The 25,904-nt window shown below is 20.3% G+C and overlaps 2 protein-coding genes across 2 annotated transcripts; one reads left to right on the top strand and one right to left on the bottom strand.

Moving 5' to 3' along the window:
* Window positions 1-52: 52 nt before the first annotated feature.
* GGS22DRAFT_95996 (uncharacterized protein) lies at window positions 53-820 on the top strand. The gene is made up of 2 exons (XM_047968534.1): window positions 53-562; window positions 640-820. Exons 1-2 carry the CDS (start codon window positions 367-369, stop codon window positions 756-758), a joined length of 315 nt encoding a protein of 104 aa, XP_047822151.1. The 5' UTR covers window positions 53-366; the 3' UTR covers window positions 759-820.
* Window positions 736-6,313, bottom strand: GGS22DRAFT_96000 (ankyrin). The gene is made up of 2 exons (XM_047968535.1): window positions 4,941-6,313; window positions 736-4,879 (listed from the first exon to the last, which is right to left on the bottom strand). Exons 1-2 carry the CDS (start codon window positions 6,152-6,154, stop codon window positions 883-885), a joined length of 5,211 nt encoding a protein of 1,736 aa, XP_047822150.1. The 5' UTR covers window positions 6,155-6,313; the 3' UTR covers window positions 736-882.
* Between the last annotated feature and the right edge of the window lie 19,591 nt (window positions 6,314-25,904).

The raw sequence follows: 25,904 nt of genomic DNA, 5'->3' as shown, positions 1-25,904 counted from the left end.
TGTAGTTCAAGACACGGAATGATCTTCCAAGGGAGAAAGTACCTGCTACACAGCAATTGTCATTTTTCTTTTCACTATCTAGTTCTATCCTCGGTGACGTCGGCATTGATCACGACATGTTTCTGATTGCCAACACGGTTCTTCCCTTATGACGCGACGAAATACATCTCAGGGGGTCTAATGCAATCACACTACGGTCATGATTATCTAATCGATGACAGGTCGAACGTCTTCCAAAAGAATCATAAGTCGTTATTGTAAAGAACCATCCAGGAATAGATAAACAGGAACAGAGAACCCTGAGATTACACCCTAACCATACAATCAATCCCCATATTCAAACTCCCATCCGAGAAATCAATCATCATGTCAAAGAACACATACAACCAACCCGACACCAAGCGACCCGGAGATCTCTCCACCGAGGCCCCATCCGGCCAAGTCTACGACCAGTCCTACACCACGAAGGGGCCAAGAGACGGCGCTATACCGGTCATCGCCGACGATGAGCAAGTCGAGGACCCTATCAACCCCAAGGACGCAGACTCCGATAAACTGTTAGGTGAGAAGTCTCCTATAGCTACCTAATATCTAGGTACCTTGTTGTCCGTATCATAGTCTAACGCCGTTATCGTGTAGCGCGTGATGATGCCGAAGCCATTGATCAGAAAAACGTGTTGAAGGAACGGACGAGGGGCAAGCAGCCTGGTGGCTCTTATAAGGAGCCGACGGATGAGCAGGTGGGCCTTATGGAGTGATTCGTGTATCATTATTCGTGGGGTTTGGATATTTTTTTTCAGTAATTTGGTTGGAACATTATTCGTTGTTTTGGTTTTTCAGTCTTGTGGAATATCGTGAACGTGTGGTTTGCCTTCGCATTATCTAGGTTGCGATCATGTTGTTCCTTGGTTCGTGCGCTAGCATATCTCGGTCGTCCTCAGCAGTGCGTGAGTCCAAAATAGCGGACGATGCTCCTGCGTCGCTTTGCCGTGCCTCGTCGTAGGTTATGGGATCTTTCTCCGTGTCATTGCCGTTCGGATCTGCCTCTGACATCGGTTCGGTGACGTTCTCCCATGAGTCTTCGTGCAGTTTCGTCATCTCTGACAAAAGATAGATCCGATGTGCCAATTCGAAATCTGCCCCGTTTTCCATCAGCAACAGGGCCATTTCCGGGTTGAAACCGAAACATAATTGCAACGGGACGGTCCCTTCTGGTGAAGGGCTATTCGGGTCTATGCCGGAGTCAAGGAGGAGCTTTGTCATTTCCATATTTCCTCTAATGGCCGTGTAGTGGAGAGCTGGCAGACCTGTCGTAAGAATCAGCTTGTCGGGTATCTTCGCTCCATGGGCTAGTAGGATGGACGCCATGTCAACGTGGTCGAGGAAAATTGCCAGTTCTAGTGGTGTCTGGCCCTCCCAATTCTCGCTCTCTAATTCGCCCTTTTCGACTACCTTTTCGATCGCCTTTCCGAAGGCCTCCATGTCGTCGCGGAAGATAGCATCATGAAGTGGTCTCCCAAGATTTACCAATTGATATGGGGTCGAGCCAAGATAGTCCTCTTTATCGACCATACCAGTTGCTTTGACGAAATCCTTTACCTTGTCGATGCTGTTTTTCCCTGCGAATGCATCCTCTAGGATTTCTCCAATGAGGACTTCCGCCCGCGGCGGTAGGCCATCCCAACTTTTCCGGGCAATGTCTCTTGTCAGGTCTATGAAGCTTCTGCTACCAGGGACGATATCGCATTCAACTGAAGCGCGAGTCATGACTTTGTGAATCACCATCCGTGCTAGGGTCATTCCATTGAATGTTCGGTTGAAGTCTTTCACGGTATCGGCGCTGTTGCATAGCCCGAACGCGCTATAGCCATTCTTATTGAAGGGGCGATCATCAGTAACTGACTCACTCTGGCCGGTAACCTCCCTGAATATGGGGACTAGTGGGGAGTCAGGGGGGAGTGCGACTATCAGGATCATGGGCAGCTCGTCTCCTCTATCATTCGATGTCGCGGTGGCTTTGCCCTTGCCCTTCCTATCATAGGGGCTTCTTTCGTCATGCTCTCCACAATAGAGTTCCGGCTTTTGATCTGACATTTCGCCTGTCTCGAGATTGACATAGAACTCCATGTGTATCAGCCCCAAAGCCGCGACAAATCCCCATCCTGGGGGGAGTCGCCAGGTCTTATGTAGCATTGGGGCCCTTTTCGATGGATCGTTCGACGATTTTGAATTATCTTGCTTTATACCAGTCCGCTCGATTAATGAGAGCCTTTTCGCCTCTTGCAGGTCATGCTCATAGTTATCGACAAAGAGGTCGAGTTGGTCCTTGGCGATTCCAGTCTTGGCTAGTTGGGTTTCGATGAATTTTTGGACGGGGTCGCTACTTTCCCCAGAAGGTAACGGGCGAGGCCAGTGTCCGCGGTACTCGCGGTGTTTGGTGAACATGAGGTTGTGCGTGTTGAGCTCTCCCGTGGACATCTTTGATTGTATGGATTCTAACAACTGTGTTTGCTGATCTCCCATCAATGCGTTCTTTCCTCCTGCTGCACGTAATAGGCGTATGATCAAGTGAATATCTTCTACCCATCTTTCCATCTCAAACCTGCCTCCCGCCATGACCCCGGGAGGATATTCCTCACCACGGAGACTTATATATGCAAGGTCAAGAGCGGTTATCCTTTGGGTATCATCCCCAATAGTCATTTCTACATTGATATCGGCTTTCCATTCTAGGAGGAGTCTCACGGCTTCGACATAGCCGTTCTTAACAAGGAAATGGATTAGTGCCATGCCTCCCCGACGTTCCGTATTGAGCTTATCGGAGAACATTTCGTGGCTGAGTAGAACACGTAGGAGTTCCGTATGAGCCCGATCTGATTGGCGAGTCGGTCTGGGTTCTGCAAAAAGGGTGTACCAAACTGGTATGTAGTCGGGTCCGTAAAAATGAGCTCCTCCACGGTCAATAAACCATTGAACCCCGCCTGTAGATTTGATATCACGGGATCTGAAAAGAATATAGACGAACATGGACGTCCCATCATCATTGATGGACATCCATTGGTCTAGATCTTGGGCAGAGCATCTATCCGCTATGAGATTCGCCGTCTCCAAGTAGCCATCGGCCAGTGCCGCGAAAAGGACGCTGTAAACACCCAACGAAAGGTCCACGGCTGTCGTGTCGGCGCCATTCTCTAGAAGTAGTTTGACGAAGCTAGCCCCCTGTGGGTGTGAACATGCATACCGGAGTGGAGTATGGCCGTGGTCATCAACAGAGCTGAACATTAAAGTCGGAAACTCTTTTATTAGGAACTCGAAGCAGCGAATGGAGTTGAACGCAATGCAACATAGTAGCGCTGGGTTTTCGATATTCTCAGATCCTAGCTTCTTAGTATGTTGTAAATGGTCAAGAAGGGAGAAGTTAGGAGACTGGTGGGATTGAATGTGCCGAATGAATAGCTGAAGGCTGACCAGGTCATCGTGAATAATGGCGTTATACAAAGGGTTCTTGATGGAAATTCCTTCCGTTGGGTCTGCGCCGCTCTCTAGAAGAACTTTTAGACAGCTTTTATACCTGTCATCAAAATCACTACCGTTGATAGCCCGTCGCTCAAGTTCCGTTAGGTCATCATCGTACATGGTATAGGTAAGGAGCTCATTAAGAGGGGCTTCTTTGTGTATCCAGGAAATTGCGAGGCTACGGAGGCTGTGAAGATGTGCTTCTTTGAATATCCACGGCATTGTATCGTTGCGACACATCGAGGGATTCGACTGAAGTAATCCGAGTAGTATCTCGCCGACTTGAGGTTGCAAGTACCTAAAGCTTAGGAATAGAGCAGTCGGAAAATCAATAATAGGCGTATCGGACTCAATGTGAAGACAGAATATCGCAAGAGCTAGCTGCGGCTTTCCGTGGATTATAGCGGATGATATAGGCGAGTAAACCGTGTCCATTACCGGCTTTGCTCCAATGAAGGGCGATTCGCACTTGCGAAGGGCATCTAATCTTGCACCTCTCTCAAAGGCTGGTGTAGCTAGTGCTGAAGCTTCGGCGTCGGTTAGATATACCAGCCAATGGAGTAGATCCGGTAGCAAGCGGTTCAAGTCCTCTACCATTAAACTCCCGTCGAGGATTTGCTCGATCTCGTCAATAGCTCCAGTTTCCATAGCTTGTTGTATTGTTACTAGTGACCCAGAAGGATGGCTCAAGTTTCGGTAAGGTTCGAGTGTATGGAGGTAAATCGCATCCCCTTGTTGTTCCTTGACCATCTGGTAAGCTAAATATCGCTCTCGAATGATTTCTCTAATTATTTTGAAAAGATCTGGCCAGTCAATAGAGAGTCGTTCTAGAGCCAAGTCTGATCCAGAAAGGGCAAGTAATGATAAGCATAGCCGTATAGGAAACCGGGATTGTGTCGTCGTCTCTGTGGCCATCAGTGAGGTTATATGCATCGCTTTTCTAGATCCACAAAGGGCCGAGATACGCATCCATCTTAGCGCTATGTCTAAGTTCGATGATGTTCCCTTCCCGAAATAATGACACATTGCCAATTCCCATGACAAGCGTGCTAGACGTGCTTGCGCGCCGGGGCGAGCTAGACAACCTGGACTTTGGAAGAATTTAGGGGGAGTCAGACGCATCATAGCACGGCGCAGGTTGTCGAAGAGTTCGTCGTGAGATAGAGCTCGTGGCGGAATATCAGTATCTTGACTACTGTCCCAGTGGTTTAGTAGGCTTCCGAAATCCTCAGTAGCAAATGAGCATTGCTCGAAGGTAATTTCTCTGAACTTCAGATCATCTTCTCGGGTATGTTTAGACTTGGTGTCTGCTGTCACATCTTTCCCGGTCAGATGTCCATTCGCCGCAACTTCATCCTCTTCCCTTTGTGGAATGTTAGTATGAGATGGTTGGGTCTCCATTAAGGGGTTTCAAGAAGCCTTACAATATATTCCGACCCGTTTCTCCCTCGAAGTCCCTAAGCGATTTAAGTAGATCGCCCGTATTAGGTCTCCTCCAGAAGTACCTATGTAGCGTTGGCGTCAGAATTTCAAGCAGCTCGGCGTTATCAGCCTTCTCGAGTGGGAACCCATCGAGGAAGGTGTACTCTAGAGCCTGCTTGAGTACGTCAACGCACCCATTCGGACTACTTTTAACAGCCCAAAGCCAGTCTTCTTCCTCGTCTTCTTGGTTGGGTCTTGATAGAAAGCAGGAGCTTCGCCGCCCCAACTTTTGCATTAGCTTCCCGTAATCGGCAGCCCACAGGCTACCCATAACGAGCCCAAGCGAATAGACGTCTGCCTTCTGCCAATCTATGCCAGGATCGTGGTTGATAACCTCTGGAGCACACCACATAGGGGTGATATGAGCCGGCCTGCTGAGCTGTTGTCCGGTCAACTGGAAGCTACCCCCGAAATCAGACAGTTTGGCAATGAGTTGGCGTGATGGGTCATTATGGGTCATGACCAATATGTTGTCCGGTTTTAGGTCACCATGGGCGAGCCCGGCGCGATGAATTGCTTGAAGGCCAAGGGCAACGTCAAAGGTGATATGTCGTTTCTCGGTAGCCGAGAGGCTGGAGTTGGCCGTTCGTATTATTAGATCCAAAGAGCCATGGTCTCCAAGCTGCATGGCTAACACGGGGAACTGGTTTCCCTTGAGCCATCCAACGAAGAGCGGCTGAGCAAGGTTTGGGTGGCCACGAAGAGACGTTCGAAAGGCTGTATGGATCTCGCTTAGAATAGCCTTGTAGACTTCGCGTTTGACCTCCGAATCCTGGGTAACGTCATCATTTTCATTTTGAGCACGGAAGAACTTGACTGCGACGGTAGTGTTTGGTGGCACGATATGTTTGGTATCTTCGCCGGTGACATGTTGTATGACTTGTGAAGTTGACCCACTGCCAAGGGCGAACATCTCTCGCGATGAGCTGTCGCCTAATTGTACTCCAAGATCGTCAATGGGAATAGACGGGACATTGTGCTTTTCAGCTGCTTCGTTGATTTCGTGGAATGTGATGTATCTTTCGGGGTCGTTGGGATCATCTTTCTGATAGGGATATTGGTACCATTCAGACGAGGGTGCTGTCAACAATCTGCCCCCTCCCAAGATTGGCTCCTCGGATTTGAGGCTTAATTCTAAACGTCCAGAGCGTTCCATGACTAAAAATCCGATGAGTAGAAGTTTAAGTTCCGAAGGCAATTGAACAGTTATTAGGAGATAATCAATTATTTTATAAACTTCACATGTTTGATGCTCGCTGACTGCATTGATCTAGACGCGTATTAAAATGCCTTTGCCGTCGTTTTGACGAAAAAGAAAAACATGAGATGGCATAACTATTTCTCTGTCTGGGGAGGAAACCAATTGGCATTGAACTTGATATTGTCTTGCCTTTCAATAATGCGACACATGAGCCGTTTTGGTCGCGGACTGCAAGTACCAAGCGAGGCATCCTATGACATATCCATTAAGACGTCACGAGTCACTCAGCCTACTGAAAGTGACATTAGGCACACAGCCTTGCGAGAAATCCGTTTCGCATGCTTTGAGATACACGAAGAAGGATAGGTAGGTAACTAGACGTCCGATGTATTTGATATCTTATGAAACGATGTAACAGGTCAATGTGGGTGGGGATTCGTTGTCATAAGCTCAGCCACCGTCGGGCATCGATAGCTCTTTGGGTATTGGTAGGTCAATTAATTTACCACAGCCTACATACCAAACAGGTAATGATGGTGCGCGAAATACCTTAAACCGCTAAAGCATTAAATGCATTAAACTTTTTTAACTAATTAATCACATGTTTTTTCATATTAATATTTTATAATAAATAACTTTAAAATTTATAATTATTATTATACGTTTTTTCGTAATTATTATAATTAATAAATACTTTTAAAATTTTAAATAATAATATTATTATTAAAAAAATTTATTATTAAAAATTAATAAATTAATAAGTAACGAGAAAAAAAGAAATTTAAAAAAATTTTATAATATTTAATTTATCGATATTAAATATTAGTTTTTTTTTAAGTTAATAATTAAAAGTTTATAAAATTAAAATTTAATTTATTAAATTTTTAAAAGTTTTATTAACCGTTAATTTTAAAAGTAAAATAAATAAAAAGTTTTACTTATATATATACCGTATTTTTCATAACGAAAATATTAAAAACTTTTCGCGTAATAATATTATTATTTTTTAATTTTTTAATTTCGTTTCGTAATAATCGAAATTAAATCGTTAAAAAACTTAAATATAAATATAATTTAATTAAAAACGTAAATATAAATAAATTAAAATTTTTAATTTATTATAAAAATATTAAATCGCGGCGTAATATATTATATACTTTTTTAATTATTTATTTATTTATTTAATAAATATTAAAAGTTTTATTTAATTTTAATTTTATACTTATATATTTATTAAGTTTTATACTTTTTATTTTTATATATATTATTTTATACGTTTATTTTAAGTTTATTTTTAAAATTAATCTTTTTAAATAATTTATTAAATATTTAATTTTCTTTTAAATTAATAATTAAAAATTTATAAAATTAAAATTTAACCCGTTAAGTTTTTAAAAATTTTATTAATCGTTAATTTTAAAAGTAAAATAAATAAAAAACTTTACTTATATATATATTATATTTTTTATAACGAAAATAATTAAAACTTAAAAGTTTTTCGCGTAATAATATTATTATTTCCCGGGTTTTTCGAAACGTAAAATTAAACGAACTTTTTATTAATATTAAATAAATTTTTTATTAATATTAAACGCATTTTTATTTAAATATATTTATTTAAATTAATCGTTTAAATATATATTTTAAAATATAATTTTTTATATAAATTTATATATTTTTTAAACGTTTTATAATTAAAATTTTTCATTATTATAAACCTCGTTATCGTTTTTAAATTTTTTTTTCGAAAGTTTAAATAAAACCGTTAAAAAGTTTTAAAAAAAAAATAATAAAATTATTAAGCTTAATATTAAATATACTTATTTAAATTAACGTTATCGTTAATAATAAATAACGTTACGTATTTAAATAAATAATTTTATTTTAATATAATAATTTATAAATAATTACCACGTTTTAATTTCGAATTTTTATTAAAATTAATTATTAATTATATTTTTTTTTTATGTTTTTACTTTTATATAAACGTAATAAAACTTAATCGATATATATATATTATATAAATATAATATTAATAAAAATAAATATTATTTTAACGGTAATAAATTTAAAAAATACTTTATTTTATATAAATAATTATACTTAAAATATATATTAACGCGATTTTCTTTAATTAAATATAATTATATAAAAGTTTATTTAATTTTATAAACCGTTATTTCTTAATTTTTTAATTTCATTTTATAACTTAATTTTTAATAAAATAAAGTTATTTAATTTTAATTTAATGTAATAATTTTTTAATATTAAAATAAATATAAGTTATAAATATTATATTAAATATATATTTAAGTAATTAATTAATTAAGTTATTAATTTTAAATAATAATTCGTAAATAATATATATATACTTTTTAAGTATAAAGCGTAAACTTTTAATTACTTAATATTTTAACATTTAAAGTCGTAAAATTCGTAATCTTTTTTTTTTTTTTTCGAAAAAATTCCTACGTTTTTATTTAATAATAATTTATTTATTAAGCGTTAAAATTATATTAAGTTTTAAATACCCGATAATATCGTGTTAATTTTTATATATAATTTTTTTATATATTAATATATTTTTTTAATTAATTATATTTTTAATAATATAATATATAACCATTTAATAATATTTAAATACTTTAATATTAATAATATTTAACATTAATTTTTATATAATAAATATTTAAAAATATTATATAACATTATCGTTATTAAAAAAACTTACGTTTTTATAAATTACTTTTTTTATTATTAATAATTATTTTTACTTTTTATTACGAAATAAAACTTAAAAATTAAAAAATAATAACATTATTACGCGAGAAACTTTTAAATATTCTCGTTATAAAAAATACGATATATATATAAATAAAACTTTTTTTTTATTTTACTTTTATTAATATACGAATTATATTATTTATTATGCTTATTTTTAAACTTTAATTATTTTCATAATCGAAACCCCGTTTATTTTTAATGCGTTTTTACTTTTTTTATTTATAATGCCCTTTTTATTTATAATGTTTTTTTTATTTATAATGCTTTTTTTATTTATAATGCCTTTTTTATTTATAATACTTTTTTTATTTATAATGCTTTTTTTATTTATAATATTTCTTTTATTTAACTTTTTAATAAACATTAATAATAAAATATCATTATAATAAATCATTAATTAAATAATTATAAATTAAAAATAAAAATAAAAAATATATATAATAAATAATTTAAATATATAAAAATAAACGAATAACTTTTAAAGTTTAAATTAATTATATTAATTACATTAAAAAAATATATTAAATAAATTAATTTTAATATATTAAACTTTTTCGTGAAATAAATTATAATATATATTAAAAACTTTTAATAAATATTAATTAATAAATATACATTAAAATAAATATAAATTTATTTTTTTAATTTATTTAATAAAGTTATTTTTAAATACGTCGTTAAATATTTTAAAACCGCGCGTTAATTTAATATATATAATTTATAAATGAAATATTACTCGTTTCGTTCGTTTCGTTTTAATAAATAAATATCGTAATTATTTTATAAAAGTTTATAAAAAAACGATTTTTATTAATTTATTAAAACTTAAATTTCGTTAAAACGTTATATTATATATAAATATAATAAAATTAATTAATTATATATTTAAATATTTTATTACTTAATAACCATTAATTATTTTTTAATTATATACGAATATAATTTTCCATTTATAAATTAAATAATGTAATTATTATATTTAAATATAACTTTTTATTTAAAAATTTTAATAAAATTAATTACATTAAATTTAAAGCTTTTTTCGTGAAATTATAATAATAAAAATAAATTACTTAATTTTTACGAATTATTTAATACGTTTTAATAATTATGAATTAAAAATACATTTTACGAATTAAAAACATTTTTAAATATTTTTTTATAATAAAGTTTTAATAAAATGCAACTTAATTTATTAAAAAACGTATAACGTAATTAATTAAAATAAATTAAACTTTTAAAAATTAATAAAAGTTTAATAAAGTTATTTAATATAAAAATATTTAATTAAAAAAAACCGGGATTATAACGTTATTACCGTATTAATTCGAATTTAAAATTACGTTTTAACGAAACTTAAACTTTAATAAAACGAACTTATTTTAATTACATAAAAGTATAAATATTAAAAAATAAAAATGAAAAAAAATAAAAAGTTATTATTTAAATAAATACGTATTTAATAATTTAAAATATTATTTTTATTAAATATTTAATATATAATAAAAAAACGCTTTCGTAATGTAAGTTTATAAAACTAATAAAGTTAATAAAATTAAATATAATAATAATTTTAACTTTTTACTATTACGATACGAATATAATATTTAATATAAAATAATTTTTACGAAAAAATTAATTTTTTTAAAAGTTTCATTTTAATGTAAATATTATTAAATATATAATTATATTTATTATTCGAAATTTTAAAATCCAATTTATTTTAATATTTATATTTAAAAATATATAAAATAAATACATTTTTTTTTTAATTATATTCGATATTAATAAAAACGTTTTTATTAATTATTATATATATTAAAATAATAAAAAAATTATAATTATTATAATAATATATTTTAATTAATTTTAAATATTTAATTAAATGCGTAATCGTAATATTCGTCGTTTTTAAATAAATATTTTCATTAACGTTATATATATTATTCGTTATAACTTTCGTTATGTCGTTATTTTATTAATGTTATTATTAAATTTATTAATAAATATTAATAACGAAGCGACATTTTAATTATATTTACAATTAATTAATTATATTAATCCATTAATTTAACCCATGATAATTTTAATGAAATTAAATTAAATTAAACTTTTTAATAATTAATGTAAATTAATATTAAATTAATTAAACTTTTAACCGTTATTTTATTATTTAAAATTTAAAAAAATATATTAACGTAATTTAAACTTTACGTTTATAAAAATGTATATTTTAAACGATTAATTTATTCGTATTATATAAAAATAAAATTAATATAACTTATAACTTTTAATTTTAATAATATATAAAACATTTTTAATTATTTTCGTAAAATATTTAAGTTTTACATTTAATAAAACATTTTTAATTTACTTAATATTATAAAATTAAAACTTCGTAACCGTAAATAAATCACGTGATTTAATCCTTATATAATTTATATTAATTAATAATTTACGGTTATTAATTATTTATTTTTTATAATTTTAAATAAATTATTACTTATGAATATTTTTATTTAATTATTTAATTTAAAATTATTTAATTAATATAATTTTCCATAATATAAGTTTTTTATTTAATTTAAACGACGTTATCGTTTAAAATATAATTTTATTAATATTAAGATTTTATTTTATTATATTACTTAAATAATTACTTATTAAAGTAAAAATAAATTTTAAAAAAAAAACTTTAAAAAAATAATAAAAATAATAAGTTTTAAAGTTAAATAAAATAAAAAATCATTTTCGTTTATATTATTATTAATAATTAATTAAAACGCATTTCGTTAATAATATATTCTTTTATTAAATAATTTTTATATAAATATTAATAAAAACTCGGCGTTAATATTTATATAACATGTTTTTTAAGTAATTTTTTTTATAACGCCACGATAATTTTAAGTTAATTTTTCTTTTAAATATATTACGAAATTATATTTAAAAATTAACGGAATTTATTAATTAAATAAAATTTAATAATTATTATAAAGTTTAATTTAATTTAAGCTTATTATTAAATTTAAAGTTTAAAAATAAAAATTAATAATTATTAATTAAAATATATTAATTTTTAATAATCACGTAATTATTTTTAATATTAAAACTTTATTTAAATATTAAGTAAAAAATATAAAAAAAATAATATATATAAATTTTTATATATTAATTAATAATAATAAAATTTATTAATAAATTAATTTAAACTTATATATTTTAAATATACTTTAATAAATTTACGTTTTTTAAAAGTTTTTTTCATTTTATTTTACTTTTTATTTTTTTTACGTAATAATTAATATTTTTTCGTACCGCCGTAACTTTTTTTAAAATCATTTAATACCATTTTAAAACATTTCATTAAAAACTAATTTAAATTCTTTTTTTTTTCTATATATTATTAAAAAAATTCCCTTAATTTTATATATTAAACGTAATACGAACGTGCCGGATTATTAATATTTAAAAACGAATTTTATTTTAATTATTTATCGTATAATTATTATATTTTTAAAGTTAAAAAACTGTTAAAATCGTAATCGTTTAATAATTTAAATAACCGATTTACGAGTATTATAATATTAAAATTTATTTTTATATTTATACTTTAATTTTATACATCGAAATTATTAAAATTTAACCATAATTAATTAATATAATTAAACATTACATGATTTTTTTTAAGTTAATATTTAATGCGATAATTATTTTATTATTTTATAAATTTATTAATGTTTCGTATAATAATAAATATATAAATAACATATAAAATAATTAAATTAATAGTTTAATTTTTATTAAAAAAATAAATTTTTTACATTTATAAAAAATATTTTTAAATTATATTAATAAACGTTTATAAATTTTTAAAACTTTTTACACGTATTATTTAATAATTTATTATACTTTTTTATAATTCCTTTTATATTTACTTAATTTTTTAACTTTTATTTAATTTTTAATAATAAAAATCGTTAATTTTATAACTTTATTTATAAATTTTTAAAAAGCCATTATTTAAATTAAGTTTATATATTTTAAATTAAGTAAAATTTATTAATTTATATTAAGTTAAAATTAAAAAAAAAGTTTCGTTATTATGGTTAAATTAAATAAATTAAAAATAAAACTTTAATATTATAATAATATTAAAGTATATAATTATAATAACATTCGAAAATAAAATATTTTTATAAATTTTACATTATAATAATTTACGAAAATACACGTTAATAACGTTATAAATTTTTATTTTAATAAAATAAAACTTTAAATAACCATTTATACCTTATATATAATTAAAATTAAAGATAATATTTTTCCGTGATTTTAATAAAAATACGTTAATTTTTAAACGTTATTATATAACTTTTAAATAACGTTAATAATATATATTTTAAATTATTTTTTTAAAAAATAAAAACATAAATTACTTACGAATAAATAAATAAAAATACTATTTACCGTAATCATTTAAAACATTTAAATAACGTTAATATTCGTCGAAAAAATCTTTTAATATTTCCATTAAATGTTACCGTTTATTTTCATTAATAATTTTTTTTTTATATTATTTTTAACTTAAAAACGGATTAAAATAACATAAAATATATAAATATTATAAAAATATATTAAATTTATAAAAATCTTATAATCTTTATTATTTTAAATAAAAAAATAATATCGTACATATTATATTATTTTTAAAATATATATAATACGTTTATAATAAATAACTTTTCATTTTTTAAATCGTTATTATAAAATCCGTAATAATATTTAAATATTAAGTTATTTATTTTAAATTTATATTAAAATTTATTCGTATATTAAACTTATTTTAAATAATTTATATAAATCGTTTTATAAATAATTAATATTTATACCATTTTTTTAAATATTTTAAACTTTTAAGTTTCGTTAAAGTATTAATTAATTAATATTTAATTTATATTTATCGTGGAAATTTTTAAAAATTTATTTTTAAGTAACATTTAATTTTAAAAATTAATACGTGATTTATTTTTTATATAAGTTTAAATTAATTTATTATTATGTTATATTAAAATAAAAATTAATATTAAAACTTTTATATAAAATTTAAAAATTTAATTAAAACTTTTAATATAAAAATATAAAAAATTTAAATATATTTATTTATATTAAAAATAAATAATCGTTAAATATTATATTAAATTAAGTTAAAATTTAAACTTAATAATAATTTATCCGTTTATAAACTTATTAAAATATAACGAACATTTATTAAACTTTAAAAGTTAAATTATTAAAAAAAAACATTACATAATGTAAAAACATTTAAAATTATATAATTATAACTTTTATAAAAGTTTTAATTATAAAGATAATTTTTAAAAGTAAATATAAATAATATTTAAATAATTATTAATTAATAATTATTAATTTAATTAATTATTATTATAAATAATGTTATTTTTAAAAATAATTATAATTTTCGAAATATTAAAACGTTTATTATAATTATATTTAATATATTTAACTTTTTTTAATTTTATAATATATAAATAAACTTAATTAAATAAAACATTTATACACGTTTTAATAAATATTACATTTAATAAAACGGGAAAATGTTATTCGAGTATAATTACGAAATTTAAATTAATTTTAATTACGATTAAACTTCGAATATTATATAAAACACGAATAATATATTTTTTTACATTTATTTTCTTTTATATTAATAATACCGAATAATATTATTTACTTAAATATAATTTAATTTTTAATTAATATTATTTTAAGTATTTAAATACTTAAATAAATAAGTAAATAAATAAACGTGTTATGTTTTTTAATTTTTAATTAAAAACGATAATTTATTTATAAAATAATAAACACCATTTTCGCATTTTTTTTAATAATAACTTTATATGCGAAAAAATTACAAAAATACGGTTAAATAATTAATTTAATTTTTTTTTAATATTTTTAAACATTACTTTCGAAATTCGCAATTATTATAAATAATAATAAATGTTTTTTATTATTAAATTTTTTTTTTTAAAAAAAAAATTTCTTTAAACGTAAAAAACATTAAATATATAAATAAACAAGTTAAATTAACCATTAAAAACATGTTTAATAATTATTACATTATTTTAATATTTATATTTTAATGAATTAAAAACGTTAAAAATTTAAACGAAAATTTAAAAAAATATACTAAACGTGTTAATTTAATATTATTTAAAAAATAATTAAAAAATTAAAATCTTTAAAACTAATTAAAATATATAAATAATATTCGATAAAAATTTAAACGAATTTTTTAAAAATTTTCCACTTTTTTAAATATTTTAAAAAACGTTTTTTTTTTAATTTATATAATTAATAATATTTACGATAATTTCATTTATTTAAAATTATTATCGAATTTTTAATATAATAAAGTTATTAAATTCCGCCGTAAAATTATAATTTCGAAATATTTAAAATAACTTATTAATTTTTTAAAAAAACATTAAATTTTTAATAAAAATTACGTTAAACATTTTTATCGTTTATTTTTTAAAATATAACGTAAATTTTTTAAATATTTACTAAAAAAAGTTAAGTTTTATAATTTAAAAAAAATAAACGAAATTACGGAAAATATTTTCGATTTTAAAATTTTTTATTATTACATTAAATATAACATTAAATCCGTTTTTAAATGGTTAAAAAAAGGTTTCATATTTTAAAAATAAGAATTTTCGTTAATAACGGATAATAAATAATTTAAAGTAAAGTTTAATATTAATTTCGTTTTAAAATAACTTACGAATATATATATATAAAATATTTTTTTTAATTTTTAATTCGTATAATAATATTAACCATGTAATAAATACGTTTTAATAAATATATAAATAAAACGGTCGTTATTTCGTTATTAATATATAAAATAATGTATAATTTATATTATAAAATTAAATATTTATATAATTAAACTAAATTTTATTTATTTAAATATATATATATTTATATATTTAAATATTTTAAAGTTAAAATTATATTAAATAAGTATTTAAATATTTAAATATTTAAGTAATTATTATAAAATTAAATTAAAAACTTTTATAAATATATATATTATAATTTATTATATATTATATAATAAATTACATTTCGAGTAACGCCGTGTAAATTTATTTTAAAAAAAATAAAATAACGGTAAAATAAAATAAAGTTATTATTTAATTTAAAAAAAAATAATATAAAAAAGTAAATAATTATAATAAAATTATTTAAATTATATGTTAATTTAATTATAAAGTTTTTAATAATTAATTATTTTATAAATTTTCACGTTTTTATATTAACGATTAAAGTTTATTTTATATTTTTACTTATTATTATTTATATTAATTTAAATTATTTTTTTAATTTATTATATTAATTATAAATCGTTAAAATTAATATAAAAAAAAATTTATTTATATATTATTTAATAAATGTTCGAAACTTTTTAAAATTAATTATTAATATATTTTTAATATTAACCTCGAATTTAATAAAAAATAATATTATAGTTATAATTTTTCATTTTATTTATTAATTACCATGAAAAAATTTATAAACTTAAATTAAAAAATTATTTTTAAAAAAAATCTCATTATTAATAATAATATTATAATTCATATTATAAAAATTAAATTAATAAATGTAAATAAACGTTATAAACTTATTAATTTTTTATAAAAAAAGAAAATTATAATTAATAAAAAGTAATAATATTTATATTTAAATAATTTTAATTATAATAATCGTTAATATAACTTAAATCCGTTTAAAAATAATAAACGTTTTTTTAAGTTTAATAATATTATAATTAATAATATTTAAAATAAGTTTAATATAATTAAAAAAAATATAAGTAAAAAATAAATTTAATTATTTTCGTAATAAATCGAATAAAACGGGATATTATTTTAAAAGTAACGGTATATATTTATTAATATTTTATTAATAATTCCGTAAACTTTTTAATTTCCACGTTAACTTATTTAAAAAAATAACGTAAGTATTTTATAAAATCTTTATTTAAAATAAAACTAATATACGTAAAATAATTAATCGAATTAATATTATTTTTAAACGAAATATAAATTTTAATAATATGTTTTTTTAAAATTTTTTAATAAAAAATATATACTTTATTTTTTTATTTATTATACGAAATATTTTTTATAAAAAAAAATATAATTTATAAAACATATTTAATTAAAGTTATTATTAAACTCGAAAATAACGGTAATAAAACTTATTAAATATAATATTATAATATTATTTATAATTATAAACGAAAATATTATATTATAAAAAAGAAATGATAATTATATTAAAAAGTTATTATATATTATTTATATATTAATATTTTTAAAAAAAATACCATTATTAAGTACCCCTTGAAAACGCGTACCATTTACGCCGAATTAATTTTCTTTAATTTTATTTATATTAACGTTTTAATAAACGATTAAAAATAAATCGCGAAGAAAATTTTTTAAATTAAAAACTTTATTATTAAAAATTTAAATAAAAAAATAAATAATAAATTAACCATTTTTCTAATAAAATTTACTTAAATATTAATTAATATATAAATTATAATTTAATAAAATAATAAAAAAATAAAAACATTATATTCCGGTAATATTAAAATTATAAAAAATAAAATAAGTAATAAATAAATTAATTTTTAAATAAACTTTATTTAATTATAAATTAATTAAATATATAATAACGTAACGAAACGGTGATAAAATAAAAACCGATCGATTTAATTTTTCATCGATTATAACATAATATTTCATTTATAAAATTCGATTTATTTAATTTATTCGATTCGTTATTTAATATAAAATCGATTACATAAAAAACACGAATTCGTCGAAAATTAACCGTATAAAATAATTATAAAATAACGAGTTAAATATTTAATAATAAATTTATTATAATATATAACGTTAAAAACGAAATTATAATTAATTTTAAATTTTAAAATTTAATAAAAATTAACACTCGAAAATAAAAAGTTAATTAATTTTTAATAAATGTTTTTAACGAATATAATTTTAATAAATTAATAATTCGTTTAAATTTTTAAAAAAATAAACATTTAAATACTTATAAAAATTAAAGTTTAAATTAACGTAAAAAAATTTAAATTTAAGTTAAATATTAATATTTATTTAATATATTATATATATAATTTTATTATTAAATTTAAAATAAAAAAATTATTTAAATAAAAAAGAAATAATTATATTATATTAATATTTTAATGTTAATTAATAAATAATTATTATTTTTATATTTATTTATTACGATACCGTAATTAATTAATTAATTATTTTTTTAATTATTTATTTAAAAAAACGCGTTTAACGTTTAAGTAATTAAATAATATTTTTTAATTTATTTAATAATATTTAAGTCGCGTTAAATTTAATTAATATAATTTCGCATTTATATGTTTTTAAACTTCGTTAAAATAACGTTATTTTCCGTACATTTTACCATTATAAATTTAAACCTTTATAATAATTATTAAGTTTTTTAATCGTTTTAATATTATATATATATATATAAAACGTAATTATATTAATAAAACGTAAATATAAAACCGTAAAACTTTTTAAAAATAAAATACGTAAAACTTTTTTAAAACGTATTAATATTTATTATTTAAATTATTTTAAGTTTAAATTATTACTTAATTTATATATTTTTAATAATAATAACGTTAATTATTTTATAATATACTATTTTTATTATATTATAATTAAAAATTATTAAACGTTAAATAAAAAGAAAATTAAAGTTACGAACGAATTTTTTTTATTTAAATTTTTTTAATTAATTTTTATCGATATACTTTTTAATAATATATTATACGAAAATCGTTATTATTTTTATATTTTAAATTATATAAATAATAAATATTTTTATTTATTTTTAATCGAAATAAATTTCTTATATATATATAAATTTATACTTTATTATATTATTTTTTAAATATTAAATATTTTTTAATTAAATGCCGTTATTTTAACGTAATATAAAGTTTAAATATAAAAAAAACGATAACGATAAAAATATTAATAATAATAAAAATAATAAAAAAAATTTCTTTATTATTTTTTATTATAATAAGTTTTATCGTATTATTAACATTTTAATTAAACTTAATTTTATTTATATTATTTTTTTTATAATAATAATTTAGTTTAACTTTAATTTCATAAAAAAATATTTTTTTTTTAATGTATAATATAATAATCCGTTTAACGATACTTTTAATTTAATATTTTTTCGTACGAATTTATATCGTAATTTTAATCGAAATAATATCATTTTCGTCGTAAAATTTAATATCCCGGCCTTTTATTATTAAATTATCGGCCGCCGTTAAACTTTTAATTATTATTAAATTACCGGAAGTAAAATTATTAAATAAATTTTTCGCCGTTAAACGGTAAAATTATAAAGAATTAACCGTTATTAAAATTAATAAATAATTAATCGTTAATCCCGTTATTAAACCGCGAAACTTTAAATATTTCCGTTTTAAATTAAATAATTTTAAATATTAATACCCGAATTATATTTATTATTAATTTATATAATTCGTTTTCCGAAAAAATTAAACGAAAATAATTTTTAAATAATCGTTTAATTTTAACATATCGAATATAATCTTTTCCACGAAATTCCCGTTAAATATATTTTCGTTTATTTTATATAATTTTTTTTTAATAATATCGTTATATTATTTTTTAATATTAATAACGTAAATCGTTAAATTATTATACTTTTACTTTTTAATAATAATAATGTTAATAAATTAAAATAATATAAATAAAAATTTTATAATAATTTTCTTAATAAACCGCGGATTAAAATTTATACGAATTAAAAAAACATAAAACGTTTTCGGTTTAATAATAATATTAACGACGTTAACGATAATAATAATAACGATAATAATAATAATGTTTTTATTAACTTTTTTAATTTTAAATTTTACGATATAATATTTAATGATATTTATAATTAATATAATTTAAATAATAAACCTTTAAAAAAACGAATTAAATTATTAAGCTTAAAACGTAAATATAATAATAATAATAAAATTTTTAATTAATTTCGAAAACTTTATTTTATTAAAATAAACGTAAAAATTAAGTTAAAATTAATTTCGTCGTATAAAAATTAAAATAATAATAAAAGTTTAATTACGAATATAATAAATTATAATAACCTTATAAATAAAAACTTTATAAATAAAAATTTAATAAAATGAAAAACTTTATAATTTATATAATAATTAAATAAAAAATTACGATTATTATAATTTTATTTAAGTAATAAATAATATGTTTAATATAAAATAATACATTTTATTAATTAATAAAATATAATTATTTCCTTATAAATTATTTTTTTAAATATAAATTTAATATATTTTTTTTTTAATTTTTTAATTAATTAAAATTTTTTATTAATTTAAAAACTTTTTTTTCATTAATTAAATTACTTATTTTAATTAATTTAATTTTAATAATTAATAAAAAAAATTAAGTTAATTAAAGTTAAACTCGATTTAAATAAATGTTATATATAATTTAAAAGAAAATTAATTTTAATTAAATTTAATAATAAAGTTTAATTAATTTATTTTAAAAAAAATAATAATCGAAAACTTTTTAATTAATTAAAGTTTAATAATCCGTTTTTAAACTTTTTAATATACCGCGTTATATTTAAATTAATTAAATTATATTTAAAATAATTAAACTTTTAAGTTATAAAACGAAAACTTAAAAAAGTAAAAATTTTTAAATTAAATTTATTAATTAATAAATAATATTATTAAATAATTAAAATTATATAATATTATTAAATTTTTTTAATCGTTTATATAAAAAAAATAAAAAAATAGGGAAAAAATAATGTATAAATAATAAAAAAAACACGAAAAGTTACGTAATAATTATTAATTTAAGGAATAAATTTTTAAAATAACTTTAATTTTTTATTATAAAAATATATAACGATATATATTTAATTAAAAATTTTATTACTTATTTATTAATTATTAATTTATAAAGTATTATATCGAATTAAATATTTAATAAAAAATTTATAATATATTAATTAATTTAATATAATTTAAAATCGGTTAACATGTTTTTAATACGCATATTATTTAATATAAATAAAAAATATCGATGTATATAATTAAATTAAAACTAATTTAATAAACTTATTTTAAAAAAAAACTTATCGTATATATTATTATAATATATAAACACGTTATTTTTTATATTATTATTTAAAAAAAAAAATTAACTTTTAATGTCGTTAATATTATCGTTATTTTCGTTTTTATTTTTAATTTTATTATCGGCATTATCGTTATCGTTATTATTATAATATAACTTTAATTGTTTATAAAATTATTCGTTATTTAAAAAATAATCATTTCATCGATCGTTAAATTTATATTCGTTAAATATTAATTTTATTTAACTTATTTAAAATAAATATAATAAATTTATAAAAATATTATAAATTATTTTATTAAAACCTTTTTTTTTACCCCGTATACCGGTTATTTTAAAAAATAATAATAATATTTTATATATAAGTAATTATTTAATAATTTATTTATTTAATGTTTTAAAATTAATAAAATATATTTTCTCGTTATTATTATTATTAAAAAACATAATTACGAAATTAATAAAAATAAACTAAATAAAACGAACGAAAAGAAATTTAATAAAAATTTTACGAAAAAGTAAACATGGTATATTTTAATATAAAGTGAAAATTTTCATATCGAAATTAACGGATTTATTAAACGGATAAAATACGTAAATAATTAATCGATATTTAAAAACATTAAAGTTTAAATCGAATTTAAATAATATGGTTAAATAATTTTAATTTTAAAAGAAATAAATGTTTTTATAAATAAATATTTTATTATTAAAAACATTATAAATAACCTTAATTTTTTATGTATTTAAAAAATAACGTAGATTATTAATTTTTAATTATTATTTTATAGGTACTTAAAAACATAATATAACATTTTTTAAACAACGTTAAATTTATTATAATATAATAAAGTTATAAATTTAAATTATATATAAAATAAAAGTTAATTTAATTAATAAATAAATTAATGTTAATTCGTAATTTTTTTTAAAGTAACGGTAAATTATAAAGAAATTTTTAATTATCGAAATTATAATAAATTGGAAACGGTGAGTTTATTAATTTAATGTAATTAATACGTTATAAATAAACGAATATATATTATAATTTAATTATTAATATATTTAAAAACATGGAAATAATATTTTTTAATAAATAATATTTCGATTTATAATAATAAATTACTTAACGAAAATAACGTAAATAAATAAAGATTAATTATTTTACCGTTTTTTTTAAACTTTTTATTATTTTTTTAAACATTATTTATAACGATATAATAAACTTAATATATTAATAAATAATATAATTCATTTAAATTTAATATATTAAATAATGTTAAATAAATTAATTATAAATATTTAAAATAATATATTTTAATTTTAAATATTAATTTTATACGAATAATATTAATAAAAAATAATATAAATAATAAGGAAAGTTTTAATTATATTTTTTTAATTATAAAAAGTTATAATATATAAAATAAATAATAATAAAATTAATATTTTAAAATAATATATAAATATAATATATAATTAAATAAAATATATTAAAAATAAATTATCACGTAAACGGTTAATATAAATAAAATAATTATTTTTAAAGTAATAATATTTTTATTTTTATAATTTATTTTAATTACATGTTATTTTTTATTTTAAAACTAGTTTTTTTTTTTATTAAAATATACATTTTAACTTTAACTTTTTATAAAACGATTAATCCTGGTTAAATAAAAATAAATTAAATTTTATTAAAAAACCCGTTTAAAACCGAATCGATTAATATAAATTATATTTAAATAAGCTTTATAATTCGTTATTTAAATAAACTTAAAATTTATTATATACTTTTATAAAAAATTTAAAAACCTTAAATCGAAAAATTACCATATAATTTTATTAATAAACTAATATAATTAACGTAAATACGATATTTTATATATAAAATAATCGTAAAATAATATATTATTTTTTTTTATAATATTTTTTATTTTAAATTTAAATAACATTACGAATAAATATTTTACGTTAAAATAATTTACGTAAAGTGTTCATTAAATAATTTGCGATTAATTAAAATTAAATGCATAAAATTTAACTTAAAATTAATCGAATTATAAAAAAAGCCGTTTTAATTTAACGATATTTTAAATTAAAAAAATTTTAAAATTACATAATAACTTTATATTTACTTTTTTAATATATATAATAACTTCGAAATTTATATTTTAAATTAAAAAATTAAAAGCTTTAAATGTAAAATTATTATACGATTATATTATGTTTTAAATAAATGTTATTTAAATAAAAAATATTAATATATTTTTTAATTTTTTAACTTTTATAAATTATTATTAAATCGTAATATTAATTTTTTAATTAATAAAATTATTATAATTTTTCTTTACTCGATTTATTTAATTTCGTTAATTCGTTATTTTTTTTCGTTTAATAATTAAAACTTATCGAACTTTTTTAACTTTAAGTTTCGTAATTTTAATTTTTATATTTATTTTATTAATTAAAACGGAATATTCGTTTTATTTAAACTATCCGTGTAATATGATTAATTACGGTTTATTAATTATATTATTTTAAATATTTTTAACTTATTTATTTAATATTATAAATAATTTTTAATAATATTAAATTATTTTAACAAGTTTAATTATTAAAATAAAATTACGATCGAGGTTTAAAAAATAACCATATTTTATAATAAAATCGTTTATATTATCTTTAAAATGTTTAATAATAAAGTTTCATTTAAATTCATTTTTTTTTATTTTAAAAAAGTCATTTTTAAATGGTTTTAAATTATTCGGTTTTAATGATAATTCATTAATTTATATAATATACAACCGAAGAGTTTTTATTAAAGTTCCGGGGAATTATTAATAATTTTTTTTTAAAAATCTTTAAATCGTTAAGAAACGTTTTTTCGGAAACATTATTATTTTTACGTAATTGAAAATAATTTTCATAAATATATTTAAAGTATTTTTTTAATCGATATTATCTTTTTAAATTATTTTAAAAAACGTTTTCGGTTTTTTAAAAAATAAGTATAAAATATAAGTAATTTAATAGTTATAAGTTTATAAAATATTTTAAAATAACGTTTTAATTCGGCATAAAGTTTTCGAAAGTTTTAACATTTATTTAACGTTCCGTTTATTATAAATTTTATTAAAATTTACTTTCGTTCGTTTAACTTTATTTTTAATTTTATTATTTTTTAAAATATTAAAAATATATATTTTTTATTTTTTCGTATTAATTAAAATCGTAAAAAAGTAGGGAATTATATATTTTTTTTTTAATTTTTTCGAATTATTTAAATCGTAATAAATTAATAATAAAATAAATTTAAGTTTAAATTTTTTAATTAATACGGTAGTTTTATTATTAAATTTTTAAATTAAAAAATTTTTAAACGTTTATAATATTTTAATTTTATAAATTAACTTTAATTAAAAAATATTTTTAATAATTAAAAATTATAAAACTTTTATTAAAAATAATAAAATTATATTTTTAATTAAATAATTTACGAATGTTATAACGATTTTAAAAATTATTTTATTATATTAATTATTTGGTAAAACGTTTAATAACGTAATAATAACCTTTATAAATTTCGTGGTTTTTTTAAAAAAAGTTAACGATTTTATTAATTTTTTATTAATTTTTATATATTTTATTATTAAAATTATATATTCATTTTAATCGATATAATTATTTAATTTATATATATTTTTAAATAATTTTAATACGTAATTTTAAACGTTTAATATCGTATTTTTCGTTAATATTATTTTATATTTACTTTATAAAAAATTAAAATATATTTTAATTATATTATATTAATAAATGTTAAAATTATTTTTATAATTTTATCGGTTTTTTTATTATTTCGTATACGAGATTTTTTCTTTTTTTTAATTTTTCATAATAAATTATATTTTTTTTATATACGTATTTAATATTTCATTTATATTATAATTAAAATTTTATTAACGTTATAATTTTATTTTTTTAATTTTATTAATTATGTTAATTTTAAACCGGTTATTTAAAAATTAAAAAAAAAATGACTTTTATTTATTTTTTATAACGACGGCCGAATTATTCGAAAAAGCTCGCCGTAATATTTTAATAATTAATTTATTTTTCGAGTTTATTAACGATTTTAACGATTTAAATTCTTCGAAACGGGATATAAATATTATAATAAAATATATTAATAATGTAAAAAATAAAAAATAAATATAAAAAAATTTTATAATTAAATTTAAAACGTTAATAAAATATTATAAAAATTTTACTTTTAAAAAACGATTTAAATTAAAACTTTTAATTAATAATAAAAGGTTAATTTCCGGTAAAATATATTATATTTAATTTATAATTATTTTAAATTCGTTTTTAAAACTTAAATTATTAAATTAAACGTTAAATATTATTAATAATTTATTTTAACCGTAAATGTTAAGTTTTAAAAAGTTTAAAGAAATTATTAAATTAATTATTTTAAATCGGGTAATTTTTAATATTAAGAATTTATTAATTTTTAATACTTTACTTCGTTTTACTTTTCCCGTTTAAGTAAAAATATTACATTTATTTCCTTTTTTTTATATTAATAATAT

Source organism: Annulohypoxylon maeteangense, assembly GCF_022496945.1.
Source record: "Annulohypoxylon maeteangense strain CBS 123835 unplaced genomic scaffold GGS22scaffold_3, whole genome shotgun sequence".
NCBI lineage: Eukaryota > Fungi > Ascomycota > Sordariomycetes > Xylariales > Hypoxylaceae > Annulohypoxylon > Annulohypoxylon maeteangense.
The sequence above is the reverse complement of the archived record's forward strand: the minus strand, read 5'-3'. Positions and strand labels throughout refer to the sequence as shown.